The following is a 14,984-nucleotide window of genomic DNA, read 5'->3' as shown; positions in this document are numbered from 1 at the left end:
TAAAGGCATTAAGCAGACAAGACTGGGGAAAGTATGAGGTGCTAAGACCCTGTGTTCAGGAAACAGGACCTAAACAGGACACTGGAGCCAAACTTAGCTAAGTTAATTAAAATTTTGCGTATGTAAAATGGCACTGGTCTAAAATAGCAATGACACATCTAATAATTTTATTTTTCATCTGAAAAAAATCTAGCAAAAAAGTGGAGCTAGAAAAAGCTAGAGCCTTCTGGGAGACAGTCCCTGAATTCGAAGGTCCAGTTCAGCAAAGGCCCGATGTGTTTCAGATGAACCTGGAGGGCACAGGCTCTGCTGTGTGTGTGTGTGTGTCCTTCAAAACACTCAAGTTTTATTCCCAGGTAGTAGGTAATAGTTTCAAAAATAGAATTCATCTCAACAGCCCAAGTATCGGCCTCCTGTGGCTTGTCCAGTAATAGCACACTGCCATTTCTGTAACCACAGGCATCTATTTTCAAGGTCCTGATGGAAAACTTCAAACCACTTCCAACTTCTAAATTTTTTCTTGTTCCCTGGTCCAGGCTTCCCTCTCCCCTTTCAATGCTAACTGAATTTTCTCCATCACTGATGGGCAGATTGGTAGAATCAAGGCGTAGACCTATGACTTCCTAATTCCTTTCTAATGACTCACTTAGTTCTTAAAGATAAAGAGGAAGCCACCACCTAGGTGGGGAGTTGCCAAGAAATCAGAGGGAGAGAAACCGGACTGGGGGTTCTTCACTCGAGTGCTGATTGTTCTGATTTTCAAACACACAGGCTTCCTGACTCGCTGAAAGACCCACTCCTAGCCAGAAGACACTGAACTTATTCTTGACCCCACAAGCCAGATTACTTCCTGCCCTGAAAGGTCTTAGCTTCTTGTGAAGTATAAAGGAGAGAGTAAGTTGTGTTTAGGACCAGCAGTGACGCCTGGAGCAGACTTGAAGGCTCAGCAGTCTTCTGAGGCACTTGTTCATAATTAGCAGCACATGCAGCTGCCAGCCAAATCTGGGATGAGGCCTAAACAGTGGCATTCCTAATTAGCACAGCACACAGCAGTCCTCCACCGTGAGGTAGGCAGACTCTAGCTTTGAGAAACACATGAAGCAGCGGCTTGCACTTACTTGAGACACACCAGGCAGGCTACACTAACATTCACCCCTGAGCAACAACTAAATGAACACATATACATCTGACTCGATGTTGGTGTGCACTACCAACCCCACACCCACTTCCATCTCCACGCAACCCTTATTCACATGCAAACCAAAAGAAAAAAGGAAGTGACAATTCGGAACTCAGGTGGATTTTTAAGGTAAGCAATTATTTTATTTTCCTGGCCTGACATCATTGACTTCAAAGAATCGGAACCTGCAGCTGGCAAAGCAGACGTACACATTGCTCCCAACAGGGAGGACGCTCTTCATGTGTTGAGATGAATTGAAATGTCATGTGTGAGTGCAATTCCTGCTCCCACCCCCTCCCCACATAGCCCCTAAATGAAAATGAATGAGTAAAACTCCCCATGAAACCCTGCAGTCCTCACTCCATCTTTCCTGAAGAGCAGATGGCATGGAGGCAAACGGCTGGCCAATCACCTAGTATTCCAGTGCGTGTGAGACTGAAGAGCCCGCAGAAGGGGGAAGATAAGTGGCAGGTGGGTAATCTTGCTTACCTTGTGCCCTGAACCTTCCACATGTAGACACACTGACCTGGCACATGAGAAAGCTAAAGGAAATGCTAGAGGACTGATCGTGAGGTTCCTGAAATTCTAAGGTTCTTATGGGATGAGGAGCAGAGATGCTCAACCCCAAACTCCAGTTTAATGCCATTCAATCTACTGGCAATCGTAACCACGTTTTCGTACAACTCTATTTCCCCCAAAAAACTCCATCTAAACATTTGTGTGAATATCCACTGCCACAACTGGGGTGGTGCTGTGACACCTGTGTGGAAGGAACAAAAGGACCAGGAGAGGGAGGAATTGGAGACAGAGGTCACAATGCTTCAATGACAGTGAGTATTTTTTGGTCCCTTAGTATGGTCCCCTACAGCTCCTAAAGCATTTCCCCCTTTCCCTATGTGGCTTGTGCAAATGCCAAAAATCAAACCTCTGCCCAAAGAGACAGGAGTTGCTGCTGAACTGTATTCTTCTCTAGTGGCCACCTTCCCTCCTCCCAACCCTCTGATGAAACTGCACGAAAACTCACAGCAAGGCTGTGAACGATGTCGTCCCCATCTGGCTCTCATAGCCAATCCAATCCAAGTTCTTCCTGGGCTGAGGAAGCAGAGAAAACTAACAATGGAGCTTGTGAAAAAAGACGACAGTGTGTGCGGGATGATGTTTTCCGATGTCTTCACCTTGCGTCTCTTCCATGGTTGGGAGCCCTCCCTCTGGTTCCCTAAGTCCCATGCGCACCCCACCCCTACCCCCAAGTCCAGGCGCTCCTATCTGCTGGGCTTCTGCCTCATTTTCCATAGACACTTTCATCACTGTAGGCCACATACAGAAAATAGTCTTCCTCGTGGTTGTCCTAAAAGGAGACAAGAAGACAGTAGAAAATACTTAACATTCATGTGCATTGTCTCTATGACTCTGAGTCTTGCACAACCTTGTGGAGAAGACATATGGTCATCATTAGTCCCCATTAAAAGAATAGAAGTACAGCCAAGGAGTAGAACACTCTCCTAGCATGTGTGAAGCTCTGGGTTCAAGATCTAGGTCAGGGAAAAGGAAAAATAAAATTAAAAAAAAAAAAGGAACAAAGAATAAGAGGTGTCAACTACATGCTGAGCTCTGGCTTCACAAACGCAAGATTTATAGAGAATATAATTTTTTTTTTTTTTTTTTAAATATTTTTTTTACAGTTTATTTAACTTTATTTTTTATGTGCATTGGTGTGAAGGTGTCAGATCCCCTGCAACTGGATCTTCAGACAGTTGTGAGCTGCCATGTGGGTGCTGGGAATTGAACCCGGGTCCTCTGGAAGAGCAGTCAGTGCTCTTAACCACTGAGCCATCTCTCCAGCCCCTAGAGAATATATTATATCATCAACAGCAGAAAAATAACCATATTAAGCCATAGTCGTAAAAAACATTCATTCTGTAGCCATGGACATTTTCTTTTTTCCTCTTTTTTTCTGGGGGGGAGGGGCACGGCGGTCTCAAGACAGGATTTCTCCGTAGCTTTGAAGGCTGTCCTGGAACTAGCTCTTGTAGACCAGGCTGGTCTCGAACTCACAGAAACCTGCCTGCCTCTGCTTCCTGAAGGCTGGAATTAAAGGTGTGTGCCACCATAGCCTGGCAACATTTCCTTTCTCAGTGTGGCTACTGAGACTAATACTGGTCAAAGTGCAATAATAAGTGATTAATGTTTGGCCACATATGGTTTATCTAAACTGCCCCCTCCAAAGTTTAGGGAATACTGTGGAAGAAAAGGAAGAAAGAATGTAATGGGGGCAGGAAGTCACTGGGAAGGTGTCCATATTTCCGTAAACACTCTTCCCATTGGCCTGGAAATGAGCCTGGCCATTAGAGGTCTAGCTGACAAGAGAAGCAGCAGTAGGAGGGAAGAGAGACGGTAAGGGGCAGGGATGAATGTGACTGAAATATGATATGTACAAGTACGGAAGTCCAAAAGTATGTGCAACTTCAATGTGAGCAACCGAACCCTGAAAGCCGGTCTACATTTTCAGTAAAATTCTTTCAACTTGTTTTTTTGTTTGATGTTTTCAAAGCTTTAACAAACAAAACATTGGGAAATAATTTTTAACTTGAAAAGAAATATTTTATGGCTGGAGAAGGAGTGAGGCTAGTCAGTCAATAAAGCACTTGCTTTGCAAGCCCAGAGGACCTGAGCTCAATGCCAAGATCCTGAATAAAAATGGCATGAGCAGTGTTGTGTGTTTGTAACCCCAGCTCTTGAGAGAGAGAAAGAGAAGGATCCCTGGGGCTCATTGTCTAGACAGGCCAGCATACTGGTGTGCTATAAGCCCATGAGAGACCTTGTCTCAGATGGGGCACAGAGTGATCTTGAGGATGACATCCTAAATTATCCTCCAACTTCCACCTGTGCATGCACACATGTGAGAAAAAATGACAACAACGACAACAACAAAAAAAACCAAAGAAACAAATAAAGAAAACCCCTTCACTCTAGCAAGGAAAGCATGGATATCACAAAATACAGACCGACATGCACAGTTAGGGGAATAAATGCTGTGGAATAAGGACTACACCAGGGGCTCCTAGATGCGCACGTGACTAACGAATGGGGCACAACGGGAAGGCAGCACCTTGTGTGACAGTGTTCAAGGAGAAGTACAGTTGCAACCTTAGATCACATCATTTATATATGAAGTCCTAACTACAGCTTTTCCCCACTCAAATTCTCCCTTAATTTTATACTTTAACTTATTCACTGTATGTACCCAGACAATGGGAACTCTCTGTGGTCTTAGGTTTGTTCTACAAAGAAAAGCGTCTGGATGTGGTTGACATAAACCAGATCTGCAGAGTTCACGTGGGAACTAACTGTGATGGCAGAGCTCCCGGTTCAGACTGTGAAAAGGGGTCAAGTGTAGCTGGTGTTTCCTTTCTCAAGTCTACCACTAGATGGGGATGACCGACAAACAGGTGGAGTGCACAGTTCACTAACAAATTGTGCTTCCACATATAGAACGAGGACCACCCAGGAAGCCCCTGCTACCAGGAACTGCTCAAGCCAGCAATAAAGCACTATTGTCAGACCAGATTGAAAGTAGGAGATTTCAAAAGATTAAACCGAGAAGGTGCTCCATCCTGAAAGGACAAGGAAGGGGTATCTAATCTAACAGCTTCACACTGCTGTGTGTAAGAGGATCCCCATTAAAAACACCTCCTGCCCTACTTCCCAGGTGTATTAACAAACCCTGGAACCAGAGCTAGGGGAGGCCGGGCTGCTCGGTATTGTGACCAAAACCATTACCTCATACAGCTGGCCCATGGTAGCACTCGTGGGAGGGATAGTGTTGTTGACAAAGAAGAATAAGGCGTCCTCAGGTCTCAGGTGGATCCTCTTCCGGATTAAGAAGTAGAACTGGCCAACTACATGAAGGTAACAGAGAGCAGGGCAAAAAAAGAAAAAGGACTAAACAAAGAGAAACTCTCAGGAAAACCAAAATCTGTATCTATCCCCCTTTAGGCTAAATACAAGCTTTTCAGACCCAAATACCATCTAAGATCCTTAGTGGCAAAATAGAAACTGAGGCCTGTATAGCCCCTGAAACACCAGTGGGACGGCTTCCCTTCCCCCCTATTCAGCCTCAGACACAAAGTCAGCATACCAGCCCAACCTAACGACAGCTGTGAGGGAGTATAATGCAGACTGAAGCATTCCTGTCTAACATGGACCCCTGATGCCTTTCCAGCTCCATTCCCACCCTGAGAGCTAACAATACGAAGAGATCCCTGGACTCTGGATATCCCAGCACAATGAGGCAAGTGTCAGGGAGGTGAGTGTATCCAACGGTTAGCCTTTTCCTGAAAACAATGTATAGTTTTTGGAAGGCTAATGGACAAATGCATGAAGTCCAGGGCAAAAGAAACCTGGCGTTTCATTAAGAACAAGGTAAAGTCTAGAAACCTGTAATTCAAAATAGAAGATATGCTAGGGTCTGCAGTTTTTTATCTCACAAACAGACCTACATTTAAGAGATAAAGCATTTAGATAGGAATCTCTAAAATGAGACCCTCCCAAGACACTGGGCTGGCTTTGGAACAAATCGACCTCAGGACCAGGCTGATGTTTAATGTTATGTAAATTACAGACAATTGCTCCTTTACCCCACAGTACTCCATTGCTGTGTCTTCAGGAATAAGGCACGTGAGTAAGGCATTGGGAAATGCCAAACAGCTAGAAACAGGACAGAGTGTGCTCGTCAGCACTGGTCCACTCCCTGAAGAATGGTCCCAACCCTTTTGGTCACTAACTTTGACTTGAAATAAACTAACTTGGACTTGAAATAAAGATCAAGAAAGCTTTGCCTGGAATGGAAGGTCAGAAGAAGGAAAAACCATTACCGGTGAGGTCAGAGGGCACAAGGTACTTCCTCTTGTCCAGATCAGGGACCCTGGCTTTGGGAGCCTTTTCCACGATGACCTGGAAGAACAGGAGAGGGGATGAGAATTGCAGACCCTAGTTTTTGTCTTTTTCTTTCCACACCTTAAATTTTTCCACACTATGTAGGCTCAATGTAATTTTTCAGTCCTTGCTTCCAATGTTCCTTGACCTTACACAACTACAAATTATTTATAAAGAACAGTAAAAGACATTTACCTTATGGCATTTTATTAAAGAAGCAAACAGTTGTTCTCTGTTTCTAGGATAGTCTAATGATCTATTTGCTTTTTTCCCCCTATAATACCACTTATGGACTGGGAGATGACATGGTGATAAAAGCAGTGTATCTAATGACTGACTTCAGATCCCTCAAGTCCCTGTGAATGCCGGGAGGATGTGCAGGGGCCACTGCCAATCCCAGTGCTGGAAGGCGGAGATGGAGATCCTGGGCCAAGCTGTCTGGCTGAAGTGGGAGGCTCGGGTTCAGAGTGAGTAAAGTGAAGAGCAACCAAGAACTGTATGTGACACCAACCTCTGGCCTCCTCCACATGCACGCATATCTGCATACAATCACGCACATGCCCCCTCACGTCTGCACACCCTTACACACACGCACACAGAGGGAGAAATGGCTTTTATAGACACACAAGATTACAGCTTCGATCTCCACTGCCTGCAAAGGTCCCCGTGTTAAAGAAGTGCTCCTACCTTGGCTGTGCACAAGTGGTAGAAACTTTGAGGGGTGGGACCTCATGGGAGGTTTATGTTATTGAGCCCTCCGTGCTTTCACCAGGATAGGCTGACTCACCACCAGCCCAAAGAATGGGGCCAAGTGAGCACAGACAGACTCTGAAACCAGTTGCCTTCTTACCTTCTAGAAGTTGACTGTCTCAGACATTGCTACAGTGATAGCTAAGACACACAGGCAACTTGGCTCAGGTTTTAATCTTTGCGAAAAAATGTTCACTGCTAAGTGAAAACTACTATGAATTTTTTAAAAATGAGGGACACTTCATCAGGGCAGTGCACTGTACAATTCAGCGTTATTAACTATGTTAGGAGTTTAAGGGATTTTTCAATATCTACTTTAAATATTTTCATAACATTTTTAAAGATTATACATTTTGTAATGAAGAAAAAGACACATAAAATCTTAGATGTTTATGTATTTACTTAGAAAACAGAAAATATATTCCAAAAATATTAACACTGGATTTTTTTGTTTTGAAAAACTCATCTTAGATGTGAGAAATAGGAAATACCAAAAAGCAAAGAAGCGGGCCGGGTGATGGTGGTGCACACCTTTAATCCCAGCACTCGGGAGGCAGAGAGGCAGGCGGATCTCTGTGAGTTCGAGACCAGCCTGGTCTACAGAGCTAGTTCCAGGACAGGCTCCAAGCCACAGAGAAACCCTATCTCAAAAAAAACCAAAAAAAAAAAAAAAAAGCGAAGCAGAAATAGACACTGGACGAGTATCTCTAAATGCTGTGTGACCTCCTTCAGGATGTCTGTGTCCTCTCTAGACTTCTGCACAAGCTGTACCCCCCACCCCCAAAAAGACCAAACAAGTAAGTACATGTAAATGCCTGGGTACACAGGTGAATCCAAAGCTTCAAATTAAATAGAAAAGAGCTTGGCAAGGAGACAAGAAATGGACCAAACAAGGAAGGAAAGAAGGCAGGCTACATAAGACAGGGCACAGAAAGCAGGGGGAGCCCTGGTATTTACCACAGGGACTCTGAAACCTGGCAGCTCCCACCAAGAGAAAAACTGTTTTCTTCATCTGTGGCAGGTGCTCTACCACAGGGCTGTTTACAAATGTTTAAAATTACTGTGTCCAGCAGTTCCTGCTATTGCAGGTTCCTAACAACTGTTATTTTCAGATCCCATGACCCCCCTCTTCCAAGGCCCAGTCTTCTGAGGCCAAGCTTAAGTTGTGAGTCAGACTGCCTTAGAAACTTAATGGCTTTTCGTAAACACCTGAACGTAGTTAAGATTGAGTTCTGTGCCCAAGGTACAGGAACTCTAGTTACAACCCTGAAACAAAACCACATCTCTGAGGCTAAGGGTAGAGATAGAGAGGCCACTAGGCAAAGGGCTCCATCCCCAGTGCTGAACTGTCCCCCACCCTAAACCAAATCTCTGGCATTTAGCAGAGTTCTGTCACAACCAATTTCAGAGCCATAGGTTGAGAATCTCTCAGGTTGAGGATCCATGAGATTTGACTGAACTTTTCTTAGCTTATAAATTATCACTGAAATAAAACATTCAACATCAAGTCATAAGCAGAAGAATAAGGAACTAAAATATTCTGGGTGAGTGCAGTAACCAACCTAATGAGAAAGGCTCCTGGTTCGAGGAAATAGAGGGGCTTCAAGTGAATTTGAAGACGGGTACACTTCACAGCCTGTATTTCTGTTAAAGTTCTGAATAATGGGGCGTAGACATTTGCTGAAGTTTCCTGGCTGATGCCTGGGGGTGGTGGTGCACGCCTTTAATCCCAGCACTCGGGAGGCAGGCAGATCTCTGTTCGAGGCCAGCCTGGTCTACAAGAGCTAGTTCCAGGACAGGAACCAAAGCTAAGGAGAAACCCTGTCTCGAAAATCAAAAAAAAAAAAAAAAAAAGTTTCCTGGCTGACACTGGCCTACCAGCTGAACTCCAGATGCCAGCAAGACTTAACCTACTTCCAGGGGTCAACTGCATAAGGTAGACACCCTATTCTGGTTAATGGAACTGTACAGACTGGGAAAAGGCGGCAACCTGAAGGTCAAGGACCAGGAATGTCAGATCTTTGGGTGGTGACTTCACTTCCCTGTGCTTCAGGCTACGTCTGTAGAACAGGGATTTTAGTTGTGTGAGGTGAGCCAGTGAATATGCAGGCAAGGCATTCAGAGTGCTGCCTGCTATGTGGTCCACGTGTCATTTTAAAATACTAAGGGGGTGGGGCTGACGAATTCAGAGAAAATTGAAAAGCAATCCTCCACAGAAATAACATGTGAAGGGCTGCGTACTACGGAGACACGGCTAGTGTGGTTCCAGCTTTTCCCTTAAGACCGTTGTGTGCAATTCCTGGAGAATGGTGAAATATTTAACTTCCCCCCTTCCTAACAGGAAATGGGTTTGAGTACTTTTTCCAGTTGGGCCTACGTTTCTTCTAGTAGCCATAGCTGAAAGTCGGACTGAGCAAGAAACGCCCCAAAAGTACTTATGCATCAAGAAAAATTAATAGGCAAGTCCAGCTCTTTTTACCCTTTAAACTTATGAGCGATGCAAATCTAACATCATTGCCTGTACAGAAACAGAGAACGATTTTAAAGTCCCCTGCTCCTCCATCCACCACATCTAACAGTAATGTCGCCCTAGGCTTCCAATTCTGCTGCGCAGCCTTCAAAAGAGGAGAAAAAGCAGGCACGTGGGCGGGGGAGGGAGTAAAGGGAAAAACACCCGGATGCTGAGGGCTCCCTTAATATTTTTCTCCTTACTGCGTGAACTAGGTTTTGGCTGTTTAAATGGAGGTATAATTTGTGGTGGAAATGGTTCTCAGTCCTTGCTCTTGGGGCCCAAGGACCCAATCCATCAGCAGTCCAAGGCAAGACCTTCTTTAGCATCGCGTGGCCAGGGAGACAGCAATGATGAGGCAAGCTGACTGTGGCGCAGAGAGCGTGACCTTGTTTGCAGGGCCCGCCTGGTCGAGCTCCCCGCCTCCTAATTCTAGGAAAAGGCAGGGCAGAATCTACTGACTTCTCAAGTTTTACCACCTACGCTCAAGGAAATGAGGACGAAACTCGGATTCATGGAGAACCACGAAAGGCAGACATGGGTGGGCACAAGGTTCACCGCACCTGACACTCCAGGGTTGCGCACGTTCTAACCGATCCGATCTGGGGCCCCCAACCAGTGACTCCCTCACACTGAGGCCGCGCCACCCGCACATTCCCCACCTCCAAGAGAGCTGAATTCTGCTGAGTCACCCACCTCGCAGGTTGCGCTTTTGAGATGCCAAAGGTGTGCACAGGCCGCTTAGGATTGATTATGTAATTCCGGGGACCCTCCTGTGCCAGGGCCACCCGCTAGTACCAGGCTACCCTCCTGCCACTGGCCAGCGCTCGGCTAACCTCCAGCTTCCGGGCAACCAGCTCCCCAATTCCCCAGCTTGCCAGCCCCTACCCGCCCCCACTCACCGGCACCCGATCCGGGTATTTCTTCCTAATCTTTTCACCTTCCTTTTTCCGATACTCGAAGGGATGGTCTTCCTTATACTGGAACTTCATGATGGACCGCAGGTTTGGGGGCTCCCCGGACGGGGCCTGCTCCGCGCGCTGGTGACTGTGTCTCGCGTCTGGCCACCCCTGGTCAATGTCAACCTTATCACAATCGCTCCACACGCGTCAGCTACCACGCGCCCGTCGCCGCACTACGTGACTAAACGTCTGGATATCTCCCGGGAGGAAGGTAAAGGACCACCAGGTAAAGAAATCGAGAGGATTTTCCAAGAGCTGGGAACACAAAAACACCAGGGCGGTGTTGTGACATCACGGAGCCCCGCCTCTATCCCGCCCCCGGCGCAAAGGATTTGCTCGATAGGGGTGGACAGAAACCTTGATCATTTGAGTGTGTGTCCTTCACGCCTAAGTTTTTCTAAATCACTCTAACAAAACTCAAATATTAGTTTTTATTTTTATTGTTCTTATTTTATGTAGAAAATGTTTTTTAACCCAAAGAATTCTCTAACAAATGTCTTCATCCCTCCCCTTCATGTTTCTTGCTTGGTGCCCAAAACAAACACACAGGAAGAAAATCCAGCTGTTTCCAGAGCAGTGAGGTATCAGTAGTTTGGTAGAGGAAAATCGCCAGGCGTCACGAGATCTGTAGCCCAGAAAGAAACGTCCTGTACTTAGGTTTTGACCTTTGCCTGGCACCCGTGGCTGGCCTGGGTTCTCCACCCCAGCTCCTCCTCTTCACTCTGGCGTCCTTTCGTTTGGATCTGTGCTGGAACTGGTACCGAGACAACATAAACAGAGCGTGACTCAGGGATTTGAAGAACCCATCAGGGTGAAGAGCATGATGTCATTAAGGTTACAAGCTATGCCGCGACGAACACCGGGCTTCATGCATGTTCAAAGGAGAGTTGAATCCATTCACTTTATCCTGTTCACCCATAAGTCTGGTCCTGGGTTCTTGAAAATACAGAGGTCAAGCAGTTTAGGTGACTGTGGTCTCCCCAACAGTAGTTTCCTTGGGGTGAGGGAGTATAAACTGCAGGACAGTCGTCATAATGGAAAGAGCTCATGGGAACCGAAATCTCTAGTGGAAGACCCTAAGGCGTGCAGAGAGGATCAGACTGCCCAGGCCCCTCTGGCACACCCAGGAATCCTTGGATGCTGGGTCAGCCTTCTGATCCTACTGGTAGTGACTCTCCAAACCTATACTTGGGGAGCATTAGAAATGGTAAAGAAAGAGGTCAGGGATGCTTTGTGTTGTTCAAATAAAATGACTTCTAAATGGTACCAGGCAAGGAGCACTTGTGGCCCGACTTTTTTCCCCCTTTCAAATTACTCGCAGTGACTTGGACTTCAAAAGCCCACAAAATAAAATGAGCTAAATTTAACTACCCAAACAAGAAAATGAAATGCATAGCCCCCTTCTGGTTTTTCTCCCAGGAATCCTTGAATTGTCCCTACATATAAAGACCGATGAGTCAATGCACCACATTGATATGTTTATATTAATAATTTTCAGGTGTTTTTCCAATTGAAAATAGTTTAATACCCAGTTAATCATTTTATGTTTGACTCAAATACAATTAAGTCTTTCAGAAGAAAACTTTCCAACCAGTTAAGATGAACCTGGGGATTAAAATAGTAATACTGTCGTTTTCTGAGTGACCTTCAGTGTTTTTTTAATAGATGTACAATCTCAATTAATTGAAGGGCAGTTTCTCCAGTCTAGTCTGCAGTGTATGAAAAATAAAAGGCTAAATATTGGTTAATCATCTAAGGGTTTTCTGAATGTTAGTAGTTTACATTAGAATACAAAATGTAGAGCCAGGCGGTGGTGGTGCACGCCTTTAATCCCAGCACTTGGGAGGCAGAGGCAGGCAGATCTCTGTGAGTTCGAGACCAGCCTGGTCTACAAGAGCTAGTTCCAGGACAGGCTCCAAAACCACAGAGAAACCCTGTCTCAAAAAAGAAAAAAAAAAGAATACAAAATGTATTGGGAGCAGGAGAGATGGTTCAGTGGTTAAGATCACTGGCTGCTCTTCTATAGGACCAGGGTTTGATTTCCAGCAGCCCCAAGACAGCTCAAGACTATAACTCCAAGCCTAGGCAGTTTGGATGCTTACCTTACTAGGCCTGGATGGAGGTGGGTGGTCCTTGGACTTCCCACACATCAGGGAACCCTGATTGCTCTTTGAGCTGATGAGGGAGGGGGACCTGATGGGGGAAGGGGAGGGAAATGGGAGGTGGTGGCGGGGAGGAAGCAGAAATCTTTAATAAATAAATAAATAAATAAAAATAAATAAAAAAAAGACTATAACTTCAGTTCCAGGGATCTGATGCCCTTTTCTGGCATCTGCTGTGCACTGCATGCTCATTGTGCATATACATACAAGTAGGTAGAGCACCCACACAAATAAAGCAAAAATCACTTGAGAAAGACAAAACGTATCCATTTCTATAATTTTACTATTTTTTTCTCGGAAGACTCTTTAAAATGTTTTATAGACATACATTAAGAAATTAACAATCAAACAGATAAAAATTATTTAAAATTCCTTTCTTCAGCCAGACAAAACATGAGGCTAAAAAGATCACATTTTTCTCAGGTAGCCACTCCAAAGGCTTCTTGTACTGTTCTGGCTTTTATATTTATGAGATTGAAACTTTTTTAACTTTTTTATGCATATTCAGTCATGTAGAGGATTTCAGACAAGCAATACCATCATGCCCACTGCTTCAACTGTTTTCTTTCTATTTGAAAGTAAATTGGATTTCACCTCTGAATGTGAAGATGTGGTTCATCATACTACATCTTAAGCATTGCTGGTACCTCCACAATTAGGTGACGCTGCACAGAGTTCATACCCAGAGTTATATGCCTCTCATCGAATGCATTTCATAATCCTCAGTCACACATCGCAACTTGAAACTGAATATAAAGTTAAGCTCTATTTCTTCATTTATGATCATTTCTATTATCATATATGTCAACGAATAAAAAACAAAAATAGGCCACTAACTTAGATGTAACTAGACATAAGTTAATGCCAATCATCAGAAAATGTTCTTGTTAAAGACTTTTAAAAAGAAGCTTTGTTTTTGTTTTAAGTTTTAAGTAAATGGTTACCTACAAATTAAATTCTGAAGATCATGTGGATGAGACTTGTTCATTCCCATGCCAGGAACCTTTCTTGCCCCTAATGTCTCCTTCCTAGACACAGTGAGCGCTCTTCTATCTTCTTGATGTGTTTATCACTATGAGGTAGAATGGCTTCCTCATTTTACAGAGTGTTCTGCTTAGATTCAGGAAAGTATCTCAGCACAGAGGAGATGTTAACTCACGGACCTGCTTTAAAGTCACGATTGTCACCCACACTCACTCCTAATGGCTTTCAATCTTGTTTTCGTCACTTGTGGGTGGTGCAAAGACAGACTCAAATGCCAAAATACATGTGTTAAAGATGAGTTTTCCCTGTGTCACGCGTTTCGCCTTACCCAGCTATCAGCCTGCAGTCGTATGAAGAAAGTCTAAGTCCTTAGAAGTTCAATTATCTGCTCTTCCACAGACAAAGGTCAGAATTTTCTCCAAGACTGCCTATCCTCACAGGTCCCTGTGTACTTAGTTCACACTGGTAATGCTGTTTTCAGAAGCACATCCTGAAATTTAGGAGGTGGGGCCCAAAGAAAGGCTGAGGTCTCTGTGAGGCCTCTTTCATAAGGGCACCAATCCCTATTATAAGGTCTTTGCCCTCATGATTCGATCATCTCCCGAAGGCCTCACCTCTCAGTACCATTATTTTGGTGAATGGCAGAAATGGGGTCGGGTGGGGGAATTAATCAGTAAATGGATTTGAAGGGACAATACCAAATGGCCAATGTTCAGGTAGTCTCAGGTAGACACTAGATAAGAAAGACAAACTTGACACTCAGATAAGGTAGACAGATAGTTTGAGTCTTAACAGCTTTCAGGGTCCTGGTTTCAGGTAGCACCCCTTTAGGAAAAGCTGTCCCTCACAGGTTTAGACAATCTCCAGTCATAGTAAAAGTCTCAGTCAGACCAGACTGGTACCCTGACTAACCAAACCAGCATTCTCTTCCTTTAATGGTTTGAATACCCCAGGAGGCAACACCCCTCTGCCTTCATCTCCTCAGAGCAACCAGAGATCACCTGAGAACACACTGGAAAGCTCCTGGCAGAAATGAAGAGAGACATGCTTCTCAATCCATGAGACTATTGAAATAATGAATCCCCAAAATGGAGGTTTCCCCAGGAAACGCATGCTGAGAGCAAGAAAAGCCACCAACTAGAAGAGGAATCTGTAAGGCGGAGAGATTTCAAACAGTTCTAGCAACTTGTCGCGTGACCTTCCAGGATGAGACTGAAGCCAGATAACGGTGGTGGTGTGAGGGACCACACTTCAACTGGGATTCATTAGATATACATATCTTGGCCCTCTATTTGTACTGTGATCCTGAATACGAACTTGAGGGATTCGTTGGAGCTCTTTGCCCCTCTTCCCAATGTCTCCTTTCTCTGATTTCCAGTACTGATTTGACTCTCTTTATTGGCTTTTGAGGATGGGTGGCCAGACCAAAAGTGGGACAGAGGCTATGACTCCAAGTTTGAAGGAACAAGACACAATTTTGGGTTACCTGTCACTCAAAATGA

The 14,984-nt window shown here is 44.8% G+C and overlaps 1 protein-coding gene across 1 annotated transcript; it reads right to left on the bottom strand.

Moving 5' to 3' along the window:
• Positions 1 to 1,301: 1,301 nt before the first annotated feature.
• On the bottom strand, positions 1,302 to 10,617 carry Gabarapl1 (GABA type A receptor associated protein like 1). The gene is made up of 4 exons (XM_041641277.1): positions 10,277 to 10,617; positions 6,055 to 6,133; positions 4,961 to 5,079; positions 1,302 to 2,528 (listed from the first exon to the last, which is right to left on the bottom strand). The coding sequence occupies exons 1-4, from the start codon at positions 10,364 to 10,366 to the stop codon at positions 2,463 to 2,465; spliced, it is 354 nt and encodes a 117-aa protein (XP_041497211.1). The 5' UTR covers positions 10,367 to 10,617; the 3' UTR covers positions 1,302 to 2,462.
• Between the last annotated feature and the right edge of the window lie 4,367 nt (positions 10,618 to 14,984).

The sequence above is a fragment of the Microtus oregoni genome, unplaced genomic scaffold (genome assembly GCF_018167655.1).
Source record: "Microtus oregoni isolate MIOR12 unplaced genomic scaffold, Mior012 000002F_ref0000024, whole genome shotgun sequence".
Taxonomy (NCBI): domain Eukaryota; kingdom Metazoa; phylum Chordata; class Mammalia; order Rodentia; family Cricetidae; genus Microtus; species Microtus oregoni.
Note: the sequence above shows the minus strand (reverse complement) of the source record. Positions and strands in the feature narration are given on the sequence as shown.

Coding starts and splice junctions, on each gene's coding strand:
- Gabarapl1 (XM_041641277.1), bottom strand. CDS start 10,366: ATGAAGTTCCAGTATAAGGAAGACCATCCCTTCGAGTATCGGAAAAAG. Junction 6,134..10,276: donor AATACCCGGATCGGGTGCCG/GTGAGTGGGGGC, acceptor CTGTTCTTCCAG/GTCATCGTGGAAAAGGCTCC. Junction 5,080..6,054: donor TGTGCCCTCTGACCTCACCG/GTAATGGTTTTT, acceptor ACCTTCATGTAG/TTGGCCAGTTCTACTTCTTA.